The sequence below is a fragment of the Vulpes vulpes genome, chromosome 1, assembly GCF_048418805.1.
Source record: "Vulpes vulpes isolate BD-2025 chromosome 1, VulVul3, whole genome shotgun sequence".
NCBI classification, from domain to species: domain Eukaryota; kingdom Metazoa; phylum Chordata; class Mammalia; order Carnivora; family Canidae; genus Vulpes; species Vulpes vulpes.
In genome coordinates this window covers 193,986,155-194,012,377 of record NC_132780.1, presented here as the reverse complement: position 1 = coordinate 194,012,377, position 26,223 = coordinate 193,986,155, and the positions used below count along the sequence as shown (strand labels likewise).

The 26,223-nt window shown below is 37.3% G+C and overlaps 1 protein-coding gene across 1 annotated transcript in view; it reads right to left on the bottom strand.

The window, feature by feature from the left end:
* Window positions 1-26,223, bottom strand: part of AFG1L (AFG1 like ATPase) — a 199,917-nt gene that overhangs the window by 141,236 nt on the left and 32,458 nt on the right. The window contains exon 2 of the mRNA XM_072738328.1: window positions 20,625-20,848. Coding sequence (XP_072594429.1) covers window positions 20,625-20,848 — 224 coding nt within the window. The remainder of the gene's footprint in view (window positions 1-20,624; window positions 20,849-26,223) is intronic.

Sequence of the window (26,223 nt, the reverse complement as noted above, 5' to 3'; positions counted from 1 at the left end):
CCTCTCTAGCTTTCCTGCTCCTCTTAGCTTTCTCTGTAAACCCAGTGCCTGACTCCAGCACGCCTCATCCAAAAGAACCTTCCCCATGATTTAGGCAAAAGGATCTTCTTTGCTTTGATTTTGCCAGCTGGATGCCTTCCCTCTGTTCCTCTGCACATTAACTCTCCATCTATTCTTAAATCTCAACGGAAAACAGATTCCACTCCTGCCAAAACCTCTTAATTTGTTTTGTTTTAAAATCTTATATGAGCCATTCTTGTACACTGGTTATTCTATTTTCAACTTGCCAGAAAAAAGCATTATGCTCTTAAATAATTTTAGAACAGCTTCAAATTCGAAAACTTGCATAGAACCTCATAATCTCTAAGTATATTCTATGTATCAGAAATCTTTTGAAAGCAACATTCTCTATTAGGTAACTTGAAGTGTCATAGCAATTCATAATTCTTCACAACACATTTTGTAGGAATAGTCCAGGGTCTACTCTAGTACTTTCATATGATATCATCAATATATGCTAAATAAATGAAGTTTGAGAGAAAAATTAAAAAAGATTGGGGAAAAACGATGACACGGAGAGAACTCGATCAATGCTGCCCCTAAAAATAACTTTTGGTCCTATCTTCCATTTTACCCACTCAAACTCAACATATTTTGGAAAGAACATTTTAGCAAATATATTACACCATATATTACATGCATATTTTACAATTATGTAACTATGATATTATATAATTGTAACAATTTAGATACTGTCTACCTCAATAATATATATTCCCAAGTATTTTCACTTGGAGAGGTAAGCTGATTTTCTCCTAATACATTTCAGTCTACCAAAAATTATTGAAATTATTTCAAGGGATTTAAAAATCTATATTTTTAAGGGGAAAATCAGAATTGAATGGCAAACAGTAAGACTATTTAGACTATAAAATGGATCCTAAATGAGTTTTAAAATTCTGTATTCATAGTAGTGAATTCAGGGAAAGTAAAGTTCACAGTTTTCTTCAAAATGACTAACTTACACAGGAACCCACATCATTTACATGTTCCTAATTTACATTTTCTCACAGTTTACCCTATTTTTCAGTTCCATTAAATTTCCTTTGTTAATGTTTTAATTTCTAACATTTGTTCTTAGGTCTCAGAAAACTCCACCCTAAATCATTCCTCAGCAAATGATATTCTCCATTTCCTTCTCCCATACTTTCTCTCTCCTGCTCTGCACCCCAAGAAGCTAACCTTGCTAGCTAGCTGCTAACTGGTCTCAGGCCTGGGGACACACTAGCAGGAGATGGCAGGGAGGGAGCAGAGAAAAATCGGCCTTTTCTTCCTGTTCCCTCTCTGCCTCAGAGCTGTGTCTCTGGCAAAGCTGCATCCCTCCAGGACCATCCATCACGTCCTCATGCTACAACTCCAGCCCACTCCAGGCTCCTCCTTCAGTCCTCTATCCTTTGTTTGCTGTCTTAGGCCTGCCCTGCCCATGACTATGTCATCTGGATTCAGTCTTTATTTGAAACATCTGCTGTGAATGGTTTCCTGCCAGGATGCTGATACTCACCCTACCCTTAAAATGCGCACACTTAACACTTACTAGTTGAAGCCTTGAAACTCTGAACATGAACAAGTTTCCTTAGGGACCAGTTGTAAGATTTGCTATGTTACCTATATTTTTGGAAATTTGTAAAGGAGGATGACAACACCGTCTCTAATGGGGTTTTGACAATATGTTATAGATTGTGTACCTGGTAAGTTTAAAGATGATGTTGGAAGGTAGTGGTAACCTATCACCTATCTCTACTAGTATAAAAGAGCAGAAGAGCACTGGAATTGAACCCAAAAGACCTAGGTAAAAATGCTGGTTCTGCTACTTTACTAGCTTAGTGACTCTGGATAAGCCATATCAACTCACCAACTTGCCATTTCCTTATCTACTAGGTGCAGGGGAAGGTACAGGGGAGTTCCCACACACTGCCCAGCTCAGTATAACTAATCACAAGGTCCACTCACTCATGCTCAAGACCACAAACTTCATGTTTTACTGAGGATTTTGTTTTGTGCCCATCAAAATCTATGTACCATACCAGAAAAAAAAAAAAAAAATGACACTCTTTGAAACACCTCTCTCAAAGATCCGAACACTAACGTGCACTCAAGCTGCTTCTTATCTATATAATAAACTCTATACCAAAGGCATAAAGAAAACATTCAAGAGCACGTAGCACAATTTCAAATATAGTCAATACACTAAGCCATAAAGGAAACCTCAATAAATTCCAAAGAATCACTGTACTCCAACCATAATGTATAAAATTAGAAATAAACAATGGAAGGATAGTAAAAATAGAAAAATATCATCCTAAGAAACCAACCCTCCCATCATGTCCATCCAGACTTTGGAATATTGCTGCAACAAGTCTGAAAGCCCTTCAGAGTGCGCCCTCTCTCCAGTCCCTTCCTATTGCCAACAATTCTTTGATTGGTTAGTTCATTCTCTGTTTCTACAATAATTCTCTGGAACCTTCTCAGCTCCTTCAAGCTATTCTACACTTCCCCCATCACTTTCAGCAGATGTCTCCCACTTCTTCTTAGAGAGAAAACAGAAGGCATTGAGGTGGAACTCCTTCAACTTCCTACATCAAACTGCAATCCCACCCATTTCAGCACCCATCTTTTCCTCTCTCCCTCTTGTAACAAAGTGAGATGATTCCTCTTCCTATGCAACTTTCTTTTCTTTTCTTTTTTTAAGATTTTATTTATTTATTTGACAGAGAGAGAAAGAGGACAAGCAGGGGAAGCAGCAGAGGGAGAGGGAGAAACAGGGAGCCCAATGCAGGGCTCCATCCCAGGACTCCAGGATCACGACCTGAGCCAAAGGCAGATGCTTAACGAGGCTCCCCTCTAAGCAACTTTCTATTTCTGGATCTCAGTTCTCACCCCCACCACCTTCTTAAGAACCATACCCATCAAATTAAATGTTTCACTTCTCTTGTATTCCTTTTCATCAACATCTTTATAAATGTGTTGCTGTGAATTTATTTTTACAATCTTTAAGTATAATGTCTTACAAGCAGGACATAAACCCAAAAACTAAAATGGAAAAGACAGAAACATTAACACCAGTGAAATGAAACATTTCTGTTTTGGGGGGAAAAAATGCTAACAGTAAAAAGGCAAGAAAAAATCCTGCAATATTACAGACAATAATTTTTTCCGTAGTAAACAGGAGTTTTTATAAATCAATAAGAAAACAAATGGCTTAAACATTTGAAAAAATACATTTTCTCCTCCACAATGAAAGAGATGTGTTTTAAAATAACAATGAAATACTGCCATGACAAAAACCTAAAAGTCTGAGAGAATACAGTATTGTAAAAAATGTAGGGAGACAGGCAGGCTCATAAATTAGTAAGAATATGAATTGCTGCCATCTTTTCTTTTTTTTTTTCATAGCACAGTGAATTTTAATGTCCTCCCCAAAGGGGAGGACACATAGCAGATTTCTGGAAATACCCCAAAATTCGTCCAGTAATTCCACTTCTGGGTATTTATCCAAAAGAAATGAAAACACTAACTCAAAAAGATACCCCCCTTCATGTTATTGTGCCACTATTTACAGCAACCAAGACATGAAAATAACCTAGGGATATATATATATATATATATATATATATATATATATATATACACCCCACATTTTCTTATCCATTTTTCAGTTGGTAAATTTCTATATATATATGGATATTACTCAGGTATAAAAAAAAAAAAAAAAGGAAATCTTGCCATCTGTAACAACATGGAGGGATCTCAAGGGCTTTTTACTAAGTGAAACAAATCAGACAGAAACAGACATACACGGGGGATCCCTGGGTGGCTCAGCAGTTTAGCACCTGCCTTTGGCCCAGGGCGCGATCCTGGAGTCCAGGGATCAAGTCCCACATTGGGCTCCCTGGATGGAGCCTGCTTCTCCCTCTGCCTGTGTCTCTGCCTCTCTCTCTATGTCTATCATGAATAAATAAATAAATAAATCTTTTAAAAAAAAGAAAAGAAAGAAAAGAAAAAAGAAAGAAAGAAAGAAAGAAAGAAAGAAAGAAAGAAAGAAAGAAAGAAAGAAAGAAAGAAAAAGACATATACTGGGGTACCTGGTTGGCTCAACTGGAAGAGCCTGTGACTCTTGATCTCGGGGTTGTGAGATTGAGCCCCACATCAACTAGAGATTACTTAAATAAACTTTAAGAAAAAAGGGAAAGAAAAAGACATATACTGAATGATATCAATTATCCATGGAATCTTAAAAAAAAAAAAAAAAAAAAAACCTCCTAGAACTCTCTAGTCAGAGAGCATTCTCAAGTTTAGGATACTTACTGTTAATAACCTAAATCAAAAGAGAGAATAAGAAAAGCAGGCGTCAGAAGAATGTCATTAAAATTTTTTAAAACAATATGACTAAACTGACAACTGTTCAATAAAGAAATATGCTGTGGGGTACCTGGGTGGCAAAGTTGGTTAGGCGTCCAACTTCTGGCTTCGGCTCAGGTCACAGTCTCAGGGTGGGGAGACTGGGCTCCTCACTCAGTGTGGAGTCCAGTTGGGATTCTCTCTCCCTCTGTCCGTCCCCACTGAGCTTGCACTCTCTCCCTCTCTCTCAAATAAATAAATAAATCTTAAAAGGGGGGAGGTACCTGGAAGGCTCAGTTGGTTAAGCATCTGCCTTCACCTCAGGCCATGATCTTGGGGTCCTGGGATGGAGGCCCACATCCAGCTCCCTGCTCAGTGAGGAGTCTGCTTCTCCCTCTCTCTCAGCCCCCTCCCCGCCACTTGTGTTCTCCCTCTGTCAAACAAAATCTTAAAAAAAAAAAAAAAAAAAAAAAAAAAAGAGGACGGTTGATGATACCACCATTGTTTGGAGTCCTGGCTGTTATGTTTGGTGATATACTCCAAACCACTAAATACAGTAAAATTTATGTTTTGAAGTTTATACACAGTATTTAAAGCCCATTTCCACCCAAAGAATCTTTTGAACATGGGGTTTACATTTTAAAAAGTAAATATCCAATCATTATTCTATCAAAATGTTATGAAACATAATCAAATACAAAATGTGAATCCAAACACACACACACACACACACACACACACACACACACACAGAGTTAAAGGGATATTTAGGGGACAACTTAAGAAATGTGAATGTGGGTTTCATATTTAGGGTTGCCAGATAAAATATACAATGCCCAGTTAAATGTGAATTTCAGATTAACATCAAATAATTTTTTATTATACACATGTCCCAAATATTGCAAGAGATATACATCACTAACAAAGTATTATTTATCTGAAACCCAAATTTACTTGGACATTCTGTATTTTTATTTGCTAAATCAGGCAACTATATTTTCGATAATATTATAACAATGTTAAATTTGTTGGGTGTGATAATGGTAATACAGTTATGCAGGAGAAGGTCCTTGTTAGGACATACACAATGATGTTTTTAAGGGTCAAATGTTACTATGTTGCAACCTTCAGGTAATTAAAGAAAATACATATATATGTGTGTGTGTGTACATATATATGCACATATATTTAGAAAAAACAAATGAGGCAAAATGTCAACCATTCATGGATATAAGCAAATTGTTGAAATTTTTCAAAACAAAAAGTTGGGGGGGGGAATATGGTGATTATTTACTAAATTGCTTTTACTTTTTGTTTGGTGGACTGCTTTCACTTTTGAATTAAGTCTAAAATTATTCCAAAAGTATCTGCATATTTAACATTTTAGACAAGTGCTTTCAAAACTGTTGCCAAAACTATTCCTTTAACTGCTGCAAAGTAAACATTTGTCATCCTCAGGAATATTTTGATTTAATCATTTTAACTTATGTTTTGTTCCTTATATTAAAATTTTAGCATTAAAAAGTAATCCAAGGTGACTCTCATCAAACTTATAAATTGAAACAGCATGTCCTCCACCTTTTTGGGATACTACCCACCTGCTACTTTAGCATAATTTCCATTAGGACAATTAGATAATAAGGGTGGTGCTTTAAAATAAAAAGGGTTGTTTTCAATTTGTTTAAAATGCAGGAATACTACTTTTCCTGTTTCTCTCCACTCCCCTCATCATTCCATTATTATCTCCAGAAATGATAGAATCAGAGACAATGATTCCAGCTGGAATGCTGAGCATAATTACATCTTTTAAAAACTAGCATTATATCATTCTCAACATAGACCACTTTCTGATAAAAGTAGATCACTTCAGGTTTCTAAGAAGATCTTTAAAAACTAAAAGACTGAACTATATGTTAGCACCCATAAATTCTCTTTAAATGAAAATCTTTTTTTAAATGCCTTCAGCTGAATTGCAAAAGAACCCTCATAACCTAAAGTACACCAATTTGTTTAGTTTACTAGTATAATTAAGCCTATTTAAGTATCTAAATAACTAGCAAGTGTGGGGAGGGGGGAGCTTAAACCTCTAGAACAACCAGCATAAGAAATGGCTTAATTTCTGACTAACAGAGTTTGAAGATGCAAATGACTTTTTAATGCCTCATGCATTCAAGCAATAAGCATTTATAAGTGTCTATATGTGCCGCTGGGAGACAAAATAACAGCCAGCAATTTCTTCAGCAAATCTTCCATGTTAATTCACTCATGATACTCTGATTCTGGACTGGCTTAGACAAAACTATGCTAGGTGAGATCTATTCCAGTCCACTACTAGTTCAGATGAATGTCCTGAATTATGCTTATGCATTAACTTTCAAACCAATTTGAATTCATCCAAAAGAAAAAAAAGGTGAGAAAAATATCCCTGATTCTTTTTTTTTTCTTTTAATATATTTATCCATTTCAGAGTGAGAAAGAGCATGAGCAGGAGGGGCAGAGGGAAAGGGAGAGAGCATCTCAAGCAGACTCCTCGCTGAGGGCTCAATCCCACAACCACGAGATCAGGACCTGAGCCGAAACCAAGAGCCGGACACTCAATCGACTGAGTCACCCAAGTGCCCCAATATCCCTCATTCTGAACCTGGTTGAGGTTTCTCCTGGATTAGCAAATAACTGATTCTATGGAGGGAATGAGAAAACAAACATATCCATAGAGAGGCAAATGGATCTAGAAACTCCTAGAGACACCAACACTCTCACACAGACACACAGGCTGACAGCCTTCAGAGTCAGCAGAGATTGCTTTGTGCATCTTCACTGATGGCTTGGTTACTCATTTTTCATTTATTCTGCAAGCATGGATTGACCACTGAGCATCTACTTCATAGCAGGCAGTGAGCTGGGCTCTGCAACTTAAAAGACCCAGAAAACAAAGTATTTACTAAAGGAATATTTGGTCACCAGGTGAGCAATATGAGATAAATTAGACGGATGGAGTAAGGGGTAGCCTTGGCAGACCCAGAGATGAGAGAAGGTCCTAGCCTTTTCCAAGGATCTTCAAGTAGTTTGTCACAGCTGGTGCTTTAACAGCAAAGAACTAAGACAGATAAAGTGGGCAAGAGGCAGGGACTAGGTTCTTAAGGACCCTGTAGAACACATCAGTGAGTCTGTACTTCCTCCTGAGAGTACTGAGAAGTCTTAATTAAGCAGAATGGAATAATCAGATTTTGTGTTAGAAATACTGCTCTTGATACATTGGAGAATAGAATGGGAGGAAACCATAGACAAGGACACCGGCACTCACATCTCCAGGCATTCTGGTTGCCAGGTAAAAGTGTGTTTCAGGAAGAAATATTTGTGGGGGTATTTGTGTGGTTCACTGAAGCAAAGACAACTGAAAGTAGAACTGTGGTGGTTTTCATTGCCATGAAGAAGGTACAGATTGCCTTGCAACTGTGCTTTAGGCTTCTCTTAAAGAAACTGTACACAGCATGGCAGTGTGGCTTGAAACATGTGTTCAGATCCTAATATCTGCACATTTCTATGAGAGATGAGGGCATGGGTTGCAATTGCTCAGTTTTTCTTCCCTCATCTCTTGTTTCAAAATAAAGGCTTTCACTCAGTTAAAAAAAAAAAAAAGAATAGTAAGCAGATTTTGCTTTACACAACTTAAACTAAATGAACGCAAATATCTAATTCTTGAAAGGCTTAATATTGTTAAAAGGGAATAACTTCTTAGAGTTATGCTTCAAGGATGCTGCCTTCATAGAGAATCTTCAGGAATAGCAAAATGTAAAAGCAACTAGTGAAGAGCTTAGGAGGGACAACTCTAAACTTCAGGCTGAAATAGATTTTATTGGAAAACAACTGAAAATAAAAGGAAAATTCAGACAATTCCAAACCAGATTAACTGGTGACTTTACAAGAAGAATGAAACTACCAGAACTTGATAAATCATAATCTATTACATCACATGGCTTTCCCAATTAGAGTGTGCCCTTCACCCAAGGGCCTTCATCTAAAAAAAAGATCTCTCACCCTCTACTTAGATTCTCACCCTTGATCCCATGCTTCCCTACCATTGCTTCCTCCAAATCAAATGCCTTATTGCCAGTGCATAGAAGTGAACATTTCTTAAAATGGAAACCTCTGTTTTCTTACTCCTTGAATAATTTCCGCCAAGGGATTTTTCTAGCCTGCCATCTATCCATCCTGATTTTCCTTTACTATGTGATGAATTTTCCCCCACAATCCCCACATCCTGAAAATTATAGGACTGCCTTTAGGTTTCATTCAGTCTTCACACAAACTTCCTGAACATTTTGAACCTAAGAAGAAATTTGAGACTTTTTTCATCTCCAACTTTAATTTTGAATACTCAATTTTAGTTTCAAAAATTGCTATTGTTTAATAACATAAATGGAAGTTTTATAGAATGGTTCTCAGTAGTGTTTTATAAAGTAATTATTAATCTTACCGAGTGTATTATTTACATTTTATTCTCTGTAGATAGTAAATATTACATTTAACAGAAACGTTTAATAATGATTATAAGAATAATACTAAATTTATTTAATACTAAGACAGTCACATGGCCAATTCAGAAACTGGAAACATTTGATATGGTAAAGCCAGTGTCATATGCCTACAGCAATATCTTCATTTATCTTAATAACACAAATGTAAAAGTAATTTAATATATTTTTAATTGGAATATTCTTAAACATGTTGAACACAGTATTTTAAATACAGTAATAGGAGTACATAGTTAATACATATAAACTTAAATATATAAATAGGGGTTTTTTGTGGGTTTTATGCTGTTGATTTTAATGTATATATCCACATTTGGAATCTGGTCCTTTAAGAGTAAATCAATAGTACTCTGATTCATAAAATTTCTTTTTAATTGAGTCAGAATTTTAAGTCCCAAGTGAATTTAAAATTCTTTTATTTAGTCAGCTCTCAAAGACTATTCCCATATGCATTTCATACCCACACGATTTTTTTTAATTCACTGAGTTATAACTGTTTATGATCATTCTTCTACTGAACAAAGTATGACTGAAATCAGTAACCATTACTCTCATTCACATCTGTATGCTCAGTCTCCAGCATGAAGCCTAGCACATAATGAGAACCAACTCTCTTTTTGTTGAATTGAATTTATATATACCAAATTCAGGGTCCTCCAATAAGCAAAGAGATACATTTTCTAGCTAAGCATGATAGACTTTTCTCTTCTTTTTTTTTAAGATTTTATTTATTTATTTGAGAGAAAGTGAAAGAGAGAGAGAGAGAGAGAGAGAGAGAGACAAGCAGGGGGAAGGGCAAAGGGAGAAGCAAACTCCCCACTAAGCAGGGAGCTGATGGAGCTCGATCCCGGGGCCCTGGGATCATGACCTGAGCTAAAGGCAGACACTTAATCGACTGAGCCACCCAGGCACCCGCATGATAACCTCTTTTATAAAACAAAATGATTTGCTTTTCCCAGCTACACAACAGAACTACTTTCCCGTGTCCACTCTGAAGATTTATTAATTCTCCTTTAGAAGACAAAAAAACACTCGGCTCATTATTTCCCCAGTATTTGAAATGAGTACCTTACTTTAAAAAGACAAAACATTACCGAAAGATTAAATCCAATATTAAATGGACACATAGCTACACATATAGAACTCAGAAACATCTGGCATTCATGAAAATGATTTAAGGCCAAGAAAATTCAGCTCATGGAATTTCAGAGAGAGAAAAAAATTTCCATTGCTAAAAAGTCTAAGGTACTTTCTATGCCTTTCTGAACTCTGTGTTAATAATTTCCCCTCCTCAGTCTGTTTGTAAGAACCAAATGATGAACGAGTCTAAAACTACATTATCAAATTGTAATTCCCTCAAAATGATTTAAAAGAACCTGCCAAAATATCTAACAATTACACTTAAAAATATTTTTACTATAAACTGGCTAACTTGGATTAAATACTAACTGGTTACCTACCACCCAGCTTTATCAAATCTCCATATTTTGACATACTTATTTCAAAATTTAAGTAGTAAAACGTTAGATACAATTGAAGCCACCCTTTGTGTCCTAACTCCTGAGAGTTAACAATCCTGACTTTGAAATCATCCCATGCATTCCATTTTAGAAATACATTCTGATTTACTTACCCATTTTTGAGACATCTGCTAATTATCCCCCCAAAACATACTCTTCATCCTTTCTCCTACTGCACTTTTTCTATTTTTGATAATCCTTTATACAGTCTAGATAATAATCCATAGTCAATTATTTTTGATGCAAATACTTTCTCCCAGTCTATGTTCCACCTTTTCACTTTTCCAATGATGTTTTTTTCTTGGCTAAAAGTTTTAAATTTGGGATCCCTGGGTGGCGCAGTGGTTTGGCGCTTGCCTTTGGCCCAGGGCGCGATCCTGGAGACCCCGATCCAATCCCACATCAGGCTCCCGGTGCATGGAGCCTGTTTCTCCCTCTGCCTGTGTCTCTGCCTCTCTCTCTGTCTCTCTGTGACTATCATAAATAAATAAAAATTTAAAAAATAAATAAATAAATAAATAAATAAATAAATAAATAAATAAAAGTTTTAAATTTTAGTACAGCCTAATGTATCCAGCTTTACCTTCATAATTTAGGCTTTCATATATATATTTCTTTTTTTTGAAAGACAGAGAGCTCAAGCAGGAACAGGGGGAGGAATAGAGGGAGAGAAACAAGCAGACTCCTCAATGAGCAGAAAGCGCAACATGAAGCTCTATCCCAGGACCCTGAGATCATGACCTGAGCCAAAATCATGTCGGGTGCTTAACCAACCAAACCACCTAGGTGCCCCTATGCTTTCAATTCTTATATAAGAAATTCTACCTTTTCCCAGGTTCATAAAGATATTCCTCTATATTTCCCTCAAGAAGGTTAAGTATAGGACATTAATTCGATGTAATTTATGTTTATGTGCGTGTCCGGGTGGCTCAGTCAGTTAAGCATCTGCCTTTGACTAGGTCATGATCCCAGAGTTCTGGGATCAAGCCCTGCATCTCTCCCTCTTCCTCGCCCTGTCCCTCTGCTCAGGTTGTCACTCTCAAATAAATGAAATATTTTTAAAATAATAATAATAACTTATATTTATGTTTAGAAGAAAAGGTACCTAATTTTATTTTACTTTTCACATAATCAATTGTCTCACTCCTGTTTATTGACTAGACTATCTTTTCCCCCCACTGATTTGCAGTGCCACTTCAATGGTATGTCAAGTTGTCATGCAACTTCTGAACTTTCTATTTTGTCCCATTTGTTTGCCTATATAATGGAATACTGAATGATTCTGTTGACTAGAGTAACAGGGAATTAGATTGGAAAGCTAGATGAAGACTAAGTACAGTTCAAGTAGAGTAGTGAATATAATAATGGTCTCCCACCAGTCTTCAAAATCTGGTCAGGTAGCAGTCATCTAGCGCAGCAGTCAGTAAATCATGGCTTGTGGGCCAAACTCAACCTGACGCCTGTTTTTGTAAATAAATATTTGCTGGAGTACATTTATATATATTATTTCTGTGGCTGCTTTGATTACAACGGTAGAACTGAGTAATTGGGACAGAGATCATATGGCCCCCTAAGTCTAAAAGCCTTCCTACATGGACCTTTAAAGAAAATATTTGCCAACCCTTGATCTAGAGATCCAACTATATAATCTCAACCTAGATTCCATGGTACTGATATCTCCTTATGACCTATATAATTTTGCTTCCATAACCAAAGTAGACAGTTCTGGGATAAAAACAAAAAATTCTAATCCTAAACATTATGAAGTAGGCCTATACCCCTTCCTTTAAATTCACTTCAAAGGACTGATTAAAAATGTTCTCCATCTATGCTGATGGCATAATTTCACCTTAGGAATTACGACAAAACTTAAAATGTAATTGAATACATTGGTTAATTATTCTAGAGACAGAAACAGGCCTATTACATTGTTTCTCAAAATTCAGAATTTAAATGAATCTGGGATATGTTAGTTTTCAAAAAAACAATGTAGTATGACTCTGATCTCACTTCTTACAGATAATGCCATCACTGGGTTAGGGCATAATGCTTTTGCTTTAGCTGTCATAAAAATTTGATATGAGAAATATTCATTTAAAAATATTCCTGGTCTTGAGGTGCCTGGGTGGCTCAGTTCGTGCAATATGTGACTATTGATCTCGGGGTCATAAGTTTAAGCCCCACCATGGATACAGATATTTTAATTAATTAATTAATTAATTAATTCCTGGTCTTTAATGAAAGTGTAGCAATAGATACTGTCCATTTTGTATTCAACATTGCTTATGATTTTCTAATGGATAAAAGGATCAGGGAAATTTTGCCCAAATCATGCTGTTCAATGTACTTTACCTATAGGAAATGACTGTTCTAAGAAGAGGAATGGAGAGAATAAGTGCTCAGTCCATTAGGTGGAAGAGAGAAGGGGAAAACTGAGAAAAACAGCAAATGGCTTAGTCTTGGATAAATAACTAAAGGGATTCAGACCAGGCCTCCCACATCGTCTAAAAGGCCACAGCTAGCATTCCAGGTATCCTGCTCATAGCCTCCAAGTGCTAGAAGCCAGAACAAAAAAAAAAAACAAAACATCAAGACCTTAGATTAGCTGACTTTAAAGGCAGGACAGGTCTTTTCTATGTGATATACACATTGTTCTTAGGAGGGTAAGTAGAGACATCCAAATAAAAGATGATAGGATGTAAAAGGGAGTTGGAAATAATTTCTCATTAGGGAAACACTGAAAATTATTTTGTAGAGAGCAGGAGGAAAAGGAAAGAATATTGTGCCTTCCACTCCTATTCCCAGGTCTCTTGGGCTATGATGTCGCCTCTCAAGAGATGGAAAAACCCGGCTGTCTGATTAATGGAAACAGAGATTTTCAGAATAGCTCTACACTCTATTTAATTCTCTCCCTCCCTGACTCTAGAAATGCTTGATTTGGCTGTGTAAAAGTAATTCTAATTATAGTGATTTACATGAACTACTTACCATTTATGCCTAATTACCTCACAGCACAATAACAATTATGCATACATTAAATGTGTCAGATTAACCTGGTTGTAAGTTTTATTTGATAACAAAGGTAAAGTGTTCATAAATGCTCATTCCTCATAGTTTGTTGTTTCAATAGCATGGTCATCTGCTCATAATTTTTTTCAAATTTTTATTAGAGAAAACACTGTTATACAGGTAGGAAAAACTGCCTGGTAGACTGCCACCAGTTTTACCCTCATCAAGAATTCAGACATTTTGTGAAGGTGCATTTTAATATTATAGTTTAGCCTTACAGCAAGTTTCTTAGGAGTACAATGAAAAAAAAAAGTACATTCACTGTAATGAATGTTTAAAATTCTGCATTAAAAACAATTGCACAAGGGGAACCTGGGTGGATCAGTCAGTTAAGCCCACAACTCCTGGTTTCCACTCAAGATTGAGACTGAGCCCCACATCAGGCTCCACACTTAGCACAGAGTCTGCTTGAGATACTCTCTCCTTCATCCTTTGCCCCTCTCACTTGTGTACTCTCTCTCTCTCTAAAATAAATAAATCTTTTTAAAAAATGCTCAAGGGCCCCTGTATGGCTCAGCTGGTCCCTTTATGCCCCTGTATGGTGCCTCTTGACCTCAGGGTCATGAGTTCAAGCCCCACAGTGGGCATAAAGCTGACATTAAAGGAAAAACACACACACACACACACAAATGCCCATATTGCTAAGTGAAATATGTCAGACAGAGAAAGACAAATGCTGTATTTTCTCTAAAAACGTCAAATTTGTAGAATGATGGTTACTGGGGGCTGTGGGCAATGACAAGATATTGGTCAAAGAGTACAAAGTGCCAGCTATAAGATGAGTAAGTTCTGGGGATCCATGTACAGTATGGGGACTAAAAATTAACTAAAAAATAAACAGTATGGAGGTCCCTCAAGAAGTTAAAAGTAGAGGTACCCTATGACCCTGCAATTGTACTATTAGATATTTACCCAAAGGATACAAGCATAGTGATTCAAAGGGGCACCTGCACCCCAATGTTTAGAGCATCAATGTCCACAACAATCAAACTATGGAAAGAGCCCAGATGTCTATCAACAGATGAATGGATAAAGAAGATGTGGCCTACATACATACACACACACACACACACACACACACTGGAATATTACTCAACCATCAAAAAGAATGAAATCTTGCCATTTGCAATGACATGGATGGAGCTAGAGAGTATTATGCTAAGCAAAATAAGTCAGAAAAAGACATATCATATGTGGAATTTAAGAAACAAAACCGATGAACACAGGGGAAGGGAGAGAAAAATAAGATGGAAACAGAGTGAGACAAACCATAAGAGACTCTTAACTATAGAAACAAACTGAGGGTTGCTGGAGGGGAGGTGGGTGGTGGATGGGGTAACTAGGTGATGGGCATTAAAGGGAGCACTTGATAGAATGAACACTGGGTATTTTATGCAACTGATGAACCTCTAATTCTACCTGTGAAACTAATACACTACTGTTAATTAAACTGAATTTAAATTAAAATTTTTTAAAAAAGAAAAAATTATATACTCAAAAGTAGTTAAGACAGTAGGTCCTAAATGTTTTCACCATTAAAAAAAATGGTAATTATGTGAAAGGATGCAGATATTAACTAACCTTATTGTGATAATCATTTTGCAATACATGAGTATCAAATTATCACTTTGTATCCCTTGAACTGTAATTTCTCAATAAGCTTAGAGAAAAAATAAAATCATAAATATTAGTTCCCAAAATCAACAAATCTAAAAATAAAGTTCTCCTTTCACTAAAACAACCTAGTAGCCCAAATTTTCCTTCTCTGATTTTTAGAAGAAATAGGTCTCACAATTATATGGTCAATCAATCTTTGACATAGCAGGAAAGAATATCCAATCTCTTAAAGATAGCCTCTTTAACAAATGGTGGTGGGAAAAATGGATACCTATGTGCAAAAGAATGAAAATGGACCACTTTCTTATGCCATACACAAAAAAATAGATTCAAAATGGAAGACCTAAATGTGAGAAAGGAAACCATCAAAATCCTAAAGAGCACAACAATAACCTCTTTGACACCAGCCATAGCAACTTCTTACTAGATAGGTCTTCTAAGACAAGGGAAACAAAAGCAAAAATAAACTACTGGGACTTCATTAAAATAAAAAGCTCTGCACAGTGAAAGAAACAATCAACAAAACTAAAAAGCAACCTACAGAATGAGAGAAGATATTTACAAATGACATGTCCAATAAAGGGTTAGTATCCAAAATACATGAAGAACTTATCAAACTCAACATCAAAAAAACAAATAATCCAGCTAAAAAATGGGCAGAAGACATGAACAGACATTTTTCCAAAGATGATATCCAGATAGCCAATAGGCCCATAAAAAGATATTCAATATCACTCATCATCAGGGAAATACAAATCAACACTACAATGAGATATCCCCTCAGACCAGTCAGAATGGCTAAAATTAACAACACAGGAAACAACAGGTGTTGGCGAGGATGTGGATAAAGGGGAACACTCATACACTGTTGGTGGGAATGCAAACTGGTGCAGCCACTCTAGAAAACAGTATGGAGTTTTCTTAAAAAGTTAAAAAGAGATCTACACTATGATCCAACAATAGCACTAGTAGGTATCTACCCAACAGATACAAAAATACTAATCCAAAGGGATACATGCATCCTGAGGTTTATAACATTATCAGCAAATGCCAAATTATGGAAAGAGCCCAAATGTCCACCAAGTGACAAATGGGTAAAGAGCAGTGGTATATTTATACAATGGAATATTACTCAGCTATAAAAAAGAATGAAATCTTGACATTTGCTATCATGTGGATGGAGCTAAAGAGTATAATGCTAAGCAAAATAAGTCAGAGAAAGATAAATACCATATGATTTCACTTATGTGTGGAATTTAAGAAACGTGTGAACATTGGCGAAAAAAAAAAAAAAAGAGGCAAACCAAGAAATAGATTCTTAACTATAGAAAACAATCTGATAGTTACCAAAGGGGATGGAGAAGGGTGATGAGTTAAATAAGGGATGGGAATTAAGGAGGGCATGTGCTGTGATGAGCACCAGGTATTGTACATAAGTGTCGAATCACTAAATTCTACACCTGAAACTAATATTATGCTGTATGCTAATTAATTGGAATTTAAATTAAAAATTGAAAAAGAAATAGGTCTGTAGCATCTTTACAATTTTCAAAAACTAAAGCTTTTAAGCAGTCTCTCCTATGCTGTGCTGTCCGCTGCTCCCTTCTGGTGTATTCAATAAACTTTTATCTCCTTTGTTCTGCCTTGGGTGAATTCTTTCATTGCCTGCACTGCCGGTTTCCACCTGACCAGCTGCCCCACAGTGGACCTCCCATCTGATCCAAAGAGGCACCACAGTTGGTGGCCCATATGGGGAGACTTTGTGCTTCCAGCCTCAAGCCAAGGTTACTCCTAGATGAGGATCCAAAGCCCCAGAGAGGAACCAGCTAGATCGCCTTAGGGAAGCTTTCTTCCCTCTCCTTTCTCTTTTTGGCCTTCCAGGGGTCAAACCCTAGTACTCCTCAGACAATTAAAGGTCTCTAGCCAGGGTGGCTCCCTGGTCTGAAGGTCTGAGGACAAACAGGTCATACTGCCATGCTTATGAGGGTAAAGGACCCCTTTCCTCTCCTCTATTCAATAAACTTCTATCTCCTTAACAAACAAATACACAAAAACTAAAGCTTTTATCTATGTTTTACTCAAATTATATTAGATGTTTGGGTCTCTTTCAATGTCAAAGATTTAGCAAGCTTAAGGGACTACAGGGCAAATACTACCACAAAGAAATGCTAATCTATCTACAAAAGACTTATTCACATATACATTAGGATTTAACAAATATGAGCTTTCATTAGACACATTTAAAACTACCTGAGAAGGGATCCTGGGTGGCTCAGCGATTTTTAGCACCTGCCTTCGGCCCAGGGCATAATCCTGGAGTCCCGGATCGAGTCCCACATTGGGCTCCCTAACATGGAGCCTGCTTCTCTCTCTGCCTGTGTCTCTGCCTTTCTCTCTTGCTGTCATAAATGAATAAATAAAATCTTAAAAAAATAAAATAAAATAAAACTACCTGAGATGTCAAATCTCTTACATCAGATTACAACCACACATTAAAACCAGAGATTCTACATAGTAAATATTACATTTACTTACTGCTAAATAATTGTAAATTTACCAAGCAGACCCATCATTGCCAATTCAGAAATCACAGGAGGAAGTGTGGGAGAAAAGCCCTGTGAAGAGCCAAATAATTATTTTATGAGAAAAGCGAAACAATAATTTTAAAGAAAAAAAAAACATGTTGTTGAACTGGCAGCCAGATATATTAAGATTAAAGGCTACTTTTCACTGGATATAAGTTCACCAATCACAGTAAGATGAGCCCTACAGATGATACAGAGTGGAGAGGAGGGGAAAAAAAGGACCGTATTTCTAAAAGGACCAGAAAGAGAATAAAACAGAAAATTCGTGAAAGCAATTTAACTCTCAGATAACCAAAAACCCAGTTAAGTAAAACATCCTGCCTCCTGGCTATGACACATAACCAAGCCAATGTTTTATTTGGAAGACCATCTGTATTACAAACTATAATTAGGTACATAGTACATAAGCAGTCTATGCTTTGCAAATTTTTAGTTCTTTCCAGTATTGTGGTAATACTGGAAGATGAAGAAAGGGTGCCCATTGAAAGGGATAAATTCCTTATTATTTCCTATAATAAGTGCTGGACTGGCCAATCACATTGGCCACCACACTCACAGTCTACTTCTGAGGGAAGCACTATAATCACCAGAGCCCTGAATGGTACCTGAGGCAGAGATCTGATCTTTACCCTGAATCGTGGCCTCCAAGAGACTCGGTATGAAAGCTTTGCCCAAACAGGGATAAAGTGATTGGGTTTCCTATCAGATTCTAACTGAGGAATTTAAACCACAGACACAGGAAGAGAATTAATAAATGGGCAGAACAAACTGAAGTGGAAACAGACATGGGGAAGGAACAACATAGTAAGCAAATTACATGAGTGACAGAGCACTGGAGCAAGAATCAGCAGGTACCTGTTACCACTGCCAGTCAAGTCATCAACACTTTCAGAACCACTGATGCAAAGCCCCAGGCTCTGGCTCCGGGAGGCCTGGCTGTATCTTGGAGAGGGCCTTCACTGCTATTTGCATATGTAGTCTTATTTTAAATCTCCATCTCTTGTAACTTAAATGAATCCTCAGTCCATTTAACCAAAAGATTTGTTAATGCAATGACAGCATTTTTCTTTCTTATAAAAATACAACTATGTAAGCATATGCTAAAGTGCTTTTTTAAAAGTAAAATTACTTTGATTAGAGTTTTTAAATAAAGTACTACTAACACATATATTACCTTTTCTCTAAAGAACTCATAATAATAGAATGTTTGTACATGAGGGAGGATGGTTGGCCAGTCAATTAAAAGAAAACTAGTGTCTTCAGTTGAACCATATTCTAACTCTTCTTCTATTAATATCCCTCATAATTTGAAGAGGACACAATTGATGACAATGGCTTTTATAATGGGATAAGGAATGGGAGTTTTCCTGTTGTCTCAGAATTTCAGCAAAAGCTCAAAGCTAAGGACAAGGAAAAACAAGTATTAAAAAAAAAAAAAAAAGAAGTATTAGTCATACCAATGCAGGAATTACTTTAAAAAGAAAAAAGAAGCAAAAACAGCCCCAAAGTCAAAGTGGAACTGAAGAAAGTAATCAAGGTAGAAAGCCACTAGCTAAGTAAGGAATGTGGTGGCACGTACCCCAGATAAACCTCACAGCAAGAGCAAAAGCGAGTGGTCTCCAAGGGAAGCAACCAAAGAGATTAGGAGTGAGTGTAAGACGAGATGGGTATCCCCCTCTCCAGCTGGATGCTTGTTTTGGGGAGGAAATCCACAGGCAGTTACTAAAGCAAGCTGTGGAAATGTCCATGGAAGAACCTGACATAGGTCTCCAAGAGGCTGACTGAAGCTAGAGTAGGGACTGGAGAAAGGAGATGTTAGGCTTTCTGTAGCCTAAATAGACACCATAAAAAAGGTATAGTGGCTAGAACTGTCCTGACAGGAGCCCACTCAAGAAGGTTAAGTGTAAAGGCAAGGGGGACCAGCAAAATGCAGTGGTGCAAGGTGTTCAACTAGAGGCATAAGAGGTCCAAAAGTGGAGCAGTGGGGAGGTCTCCATGGGAGTCCAAAAGAACCCACCAGTGTGCCCCTCCACAAAGCTCTAGCATGTGAGTGTCTACCACACAAAAGGCCCTTAACTGTTTACTTAAGACTTTGCTGTTTTATTCCCATCTTCCATCCCCTTATTCTGACCCTAGAGAAGCCAAGCAAGCAGAGAAAAGAGGAGGAGGAGGGAAAGGAGAAGAACAAATCACTCCACCTTCTGTACTGCTGATCCTGGGACAGGCCTGAGCTAGAGGAAGGGAAAATTTTTAAATTATACAATTTTCATTTACACTAGATGGCATCAATCATTACCTAAATATGAAGCTATTTGAATCCCTCCAAAGGTAAAAGAGAGCTATGGAGCATCAAGAATCCTGATTCCCATCAGGAATGGGGATCTAACACAGCTTGTTTAAAGGAACTGAAAAGGGGCACCTGTGTGGCTCAGTCCCCTGGGTGTCTGCCTTCAGGTCAGGATCCCAGAATCCTGGGATGGAGTCCGGAGTCAGGCTCCCTGCTCAGTGTAGGGCTGGCTTCTCCCTCTCCCCCTGCCCCTTCCACCTATTCATGCTCTCTCAAATAAATAAAATCATTTTTTTAAGATTTTATTTATTTATTCATATAGATACACAGAAGGAGGCAGAGAAGGAGAAGAGGGAGAAGGAGAAGCAGACTCCCTGTAGGGAGCCTGATATGGGATTTGATCCCAGGATCAAGGACTCGATCATGACCAGAGCCAAAGGCAGATGCTCAACCACTGAGCTACCCAGGCACCCTTCAAACAAATAAAATCTTTTAAAAAAGGAACTGGTGAGAAATTTCAAGCAGTTTCATGATTGTATTGACTGCATTTAATCCATTTAATAAAATGCTTACACTTTTAACTGTTCCGTCTTTAATATCACACAAACCTTACCTTTGAAAAAAGGCCTCCCGCGTCTATACTGTATCCTTTAAGGTCCTCATGTAATTTCTGCAAACACTGTATGACTCTTCTTTGATGCTTATCATCCTTCAGCTCATGAGCTTTGATCAGAAAGTCATAGTGATCCAGTGGTCCATGGCAAACAGCCAAAGCTTTTGAATAAACCTCCGTAGCAGCAGTTGAAGACGAAATCTCAGGTGTCTGAACTGTATAGGCTACAAACAAAAATATATATAAAATTTTAGACTTTCTTAAATGAAGATATTTCATAGTACTCCACATGTTTCTTAATAGTCACATTAAAACCTTTCAGATAGGGATCCCTGGGTGGCGCAGCGGTTTGGCGCCTGCCTTTGGCCCGGGGCGCGATCCTGGAGACCCGGGATCGAATCCCACGTCGGGCTTCCGGTGCATGGAGCCTGCTTCTCCCTCTGCCTGTCTCTGCCTCTCTCTCTCTCTCTGTGTGACTATAGTGAATAAATAAATAAAATTTAAAAAAAAAAAAAAAAACCTTTCAGATACAAGTATATGTATGTGAGCAGTTATTGTAAATCTCATTTTGATATAAATAAAACATTTTAGGGTGCCTGGCTGGCTCAGTCAGTGGAGTGCGCAACTCTTGATCTCAGGGTCATGAGTTCGAGCCCCACCTTGGGCGTGAAGCCTACTTAAAAAGAAAATCAAAAGATAAAACACACTTCGAACAATGAATATAATTATCTCATTTTAATAAAAGGGAGCAAACCCCAAACCCATAAGCTATCACTGCAACTCCTCTTCTAGAAAACCTAGCCTTCCATAGAGTCTCAGCTTTACCTCCACTCCATTAAATAGGCCACCTGATTCATCAGATCCTTCCCCACAGCAGGGCTGGCATGTTTGAGTTACACCAACTTCTGGTTCTTGAGTACCAAAGCAGAGACACAGAGACTATCACAAAGGATTTTCTACTGCCCCTTTATTCCCTATCCAAAACTACACAGCATTCAGATATTACCACTTTGATTTCAACACTTACAGGATTCCTTTCCTTTTCTGTAACTTTTAAGTTGAACACACAAAGAGTTGAAACACAACTGTGCCTGTTTCAAAACAGTGAGGTTTTCTGATCCTTTTTTTAGCCTCTCCTGGGAGAGAAATGATTGGCCATAGCAAGACCAAACATAATTCTATTCCTTATCTGGGCCAGGTGCAATGAGCAAGTAACTCCCTTTCTATTTTTATTATTATTTACTCTTTTGTTGAAATATAATTGATATACACTGTTATATTAGTTTCCAGTGGATAACACAGTGATTCAACAATTCTATACCTTAAACGTTCTCACCACAGTAAGTGTAGTTACCATCTGTCACCATACAAAGTTATTATAATATTATTGACACCTCTTTCTGTATTTTTTAGAAGCAACAATAAACAGCAGCAAACTGGCACATTTTTAGACAGGGCTGGCACCTTTCTTTAAGTTAAAGATTTTACAAAAATATGTTGCCAGTATTATCCTTGTTTCATTGAATATCATGTTTCCTTTGTTTCAGTAACATGAAAATTACTTACTTGGGGGAAAAAATTAACAGGCTGTGTTATTTCCATCTTTTTCTGAAGAAAGGAAAGAAAATTCTAAATAAACAATGAGTGTTGGGGATAGGGCAGGATTGTCTTCTAATAACTATTCTTCCTTTCTGACCAGAAGTTTTAGCTGGGTATGAGGCTGCCCAGTTAAATAACCCATTTCTGGCCTCTCAAGCAGCCAGGCACAGCCATATGACCAGTTCTAACCAACAGTATGTGAACAGAAACATGTGCAGCTCTGCTACATTCCCTTAAAGAGGAAGGCATGCCCTGCTTCCCATTCTCCCCTTCTTCTAATTGGAATGTAAGTGTGCTGCCTGCAGCTGGGAGAGACAACCTGGCAAGGGGAGGCCCACAGAATGCTGAGCAAAGCAGAGCAAAGTTCTCCAACACTGCTGAGCTGCCAAACCAGCTTTGGACCACCTAACTGGATTTTTATGTAAAAGATTAATAAACTTCTATCTTGCTCTTCAACCAGTTCCTCAATCACCCATCAAAACTACTCGCTTTATATAGCAAATACTCTATAATCATCCCCCTCCTGCTCTTCCTCATGCTACCATCCTAGCTGGGGCTCTATGATCTCTGGTTTGGCCTCCTTGCCTCTGATCACTTCCACTGCCCCAAATTTACCACTACCACAATCTGTAAAATATCTTTCATCAACTACAGAGATGATCTTGCTAAAATCCAAACTGTGATTGTATTAACATTTTTTCTTAGAACTCATCTCATTGTTTAAAGGAGTAGTTTTCAAAGATAATTTTAACAGTAGCACTTTATGTGTGTGTGTGTGTGTATATATATATATATATACACACACACACACACAAAACCTTCCATGCAATCTTAAATTGATTAAAGAGAAAACTGGGAGAGGAGGTACAAAGTCCCACCCCCTTCCCATCTCCCTCATTTCTACAACTGTACCACCCCCACTTCCAAAGAAGCCTGAAGCCACTTTCCACTTTTTGAATCACTTTAAGTATAAACAGTGTACAGAAATGAGCACAGCAGGCCTGAGATTATGCTCTTAGAAAGGTCTGCTCACAAGGTGGACTCTTGGCTGGGAACTTGGATTCCAAGAGGGTTCCCACTATTCCCAGAAATAGAAAGAGCAACTTACTGTGCCTAAACTGTTTGTACCATGTACAAGTTATGTGGTTTATGCTGAACACCTAGTTTCCTTCTATATGGCCAGAATTTTGGTACATGCTAGGCAAAGAGTAGCTATGTGACTACACCACCCCCCACTACCCTAGGTATTGGGTCTTTAATGAGCTTCTCTAATAGATAATGTTTCACATTTGTTGTCACAGTTCATTGCTAGAGAAATTAAACATGTCTATGTGACTCTACTAGGAGAAGACTCTTAGAAGCCTGCACCTAATTTCTTCCAGACTTTGTTCCACATGCCTTTCCCTTTTGCTAATTGTGTTTGTACCCTTTTGCTGTAATAATTCACAGCCATGAGTACAACTATATGAGTCTTGTGAATCCTCCTAGCAAATCATCAAACCTGGAGGTAGTTTTGGGGATCCCCAAACAGAGTGTCCTCATTCTGGGGTTCAAGAAATTTGTAATAGGGCCCCAGCCTGCATTTCCAGAGTACTCTCCAAAAGATAGCCACTGAAACAAGAAATGATTATCTACAACAGGTAATGTGTAATTGGGTAATAAGAGAATATCAGGGGGGTTTTATATTATTATTTTAAATGACGGTGGAGTGGCAAAAAATTGCAGCAGTAATGTATCAAGATTAACTGGCATTAACAAGTAAAATGAATTTGGGTACAGAGAAACTGGTTATGAAACTATTCTAACTGGGAAACAATCAAGGCCTAAATTATGATGGGCAATAGCAGAAATGTCAGGAAACTGGTTAGAATGGAAAATACAAAGGTAGATTCAATAATGTGAGTTGCCTTCTAGTCAAGTGGATTGCTTACTATTTCTCAAATACTTTCGATTCTTTCATTTCATAGTTATGCCAGAAGATACTCCTCAGCCTTGATATTCCTTTTAACAATCATAAAATATCTAATTTTTATTTTTTAAATTTATTTATTCATAAGAGACACACAGAGAGAGGCAGACACAGGCAGAGGGAGAAGAAGGCTCCCTGCAGGGAGCCTGATGTAAGCCTCAATCCCAGGACCCCGGGATTACACTGAGCCAAAGGCAGTCTCTCAACCACTGCCTAGTGGTGCCTCTAAATATCTAATTTTGAAAGTCAGTCATTGGAAAGATCAGGACTGCAGGCAAAGTACGTTGTTTCTTTTTGCATCTGCTTTAGAGAGGCTTAATATTCTTGGCTTCTACTTTTATTTTTTACGAGCCTAACATCTTTATTTAGTAGTATACACTTCGTTTGCATTTTTCAAAAAAGAAAATCAATGCACACTGAAGACATCACTTTAGCTAACCAGCAGACATAAAAAGAGAAACAGCGGTTATCCAGTTGTGCATATAAGGAGGCTGAAAGTTGCCACTCCACCCCAACAATGAAAAACTGAACAGACTGAAAAAACCAACATCTCTTCTCAGGTCCATAAGAAAAGGGCAGGATGCTGGGCAAACTGCTGTCCCAAGATTAAAGAGAAAGATAGGCAAATACAGAGAGTAATGGCTTATGAGAACAGAGACTCACAAGTGGAAACCAGGCAGGAAAACCTGAACTTGGTTGACAAATTGCTAGAACTTCAATGTGGACAACTCAGAGTTAAAAACTCCAGAGATAACCAGGCATAGAAGGGTCCCCACACTTTTCTGAATTTTACCTAGAGGAGTTCAACCAAGTTCTTAGTGTCAATATGGGGGAAAAATCCCCTTCTGCTTCTGGCATAAGAAGAGGGAAAAAAAACTTAAAAAAATTTTTTTTAGTTAATTTTAAATAATTTTTATTTTTTTTATATAAATTTATTTTTTATTGGTGTTCAATTTGCCACTTTTTTTAACGTAATCTCTACACTCAATGTGGGGCTCAAAATCACAACCTCAAGATCACCAGATCTCTATGCTTGAGGATATCCTTAAAGAAGCCAGAAGAAAAATATATCCACCCTACAGGGAACAAAGATAAAAATTACATCCAACTTCTCCTCAGAAACCATGCAAGCCAGAAGAGAGTACAGTGAAATATTTAAAGTATTGAGAAGAAAACCTAACAACCTAGAATTCTGAACCCTGCAAAATTACCTTTGAAGAATAAAGGAGAAATAAAGACTTTCTCAGACAAAAATTAATCTGTTGCCAGTAGATCTGCCTTGCAAGAAATGTTAAATGAAGTTTTTAGAGAGAATGAATATATAAGTCAGAAACTTAGACATATTGAACTCAGCACTAGCAATCAACTAGCTATAATTGACATTTATAGAATACTTTATCCAACAGTGGAATACACATTCTTCTCAAGCTTACATGGAACATTCACCAAAACACACCACATTCTAGACCATTAGACACATCTTAACAAAGTTAAAAGAAATCATACAAAGTCTGCTCTAGACAACAACAGAATTTACCTAGAAATCAGTAGCAGGAAAATTCTAAAATATATGGCAATTAAACGATACATTTCTAACATATGGGTCAAAGCAGAAATCTTTTTAAAAAGTAAAAAACCACACACCCCATAAAAATCACTTCAAAATGGATCACAGACAAATGTAAAACACAAAACTATCAAATTCCTGAAGGTAACAGAGGAGAAACATAAAAGACATAGAAGAAACCAACATAATTTTGTGTGTGATGATGACTTTTTATATACAACACCAAATGAACAATCCGTGAAAGAAATAATTGATAAGCGGACTTCATTAATATTTAAAACTTTTGTTCTGTGAAAGCCAATGCCATGGTGTCATTAGAAGACAAGACACAGAATGGGAGAAAAATATTTGCAAAAGACCTATCTGATAAAGGACTTTTGGTACAAAATACACAAAGAACTTTTAAAACTCACAATGAGATAACAACCCAATTTAAAAATGAGCCAAAGACTTTAAACACACCC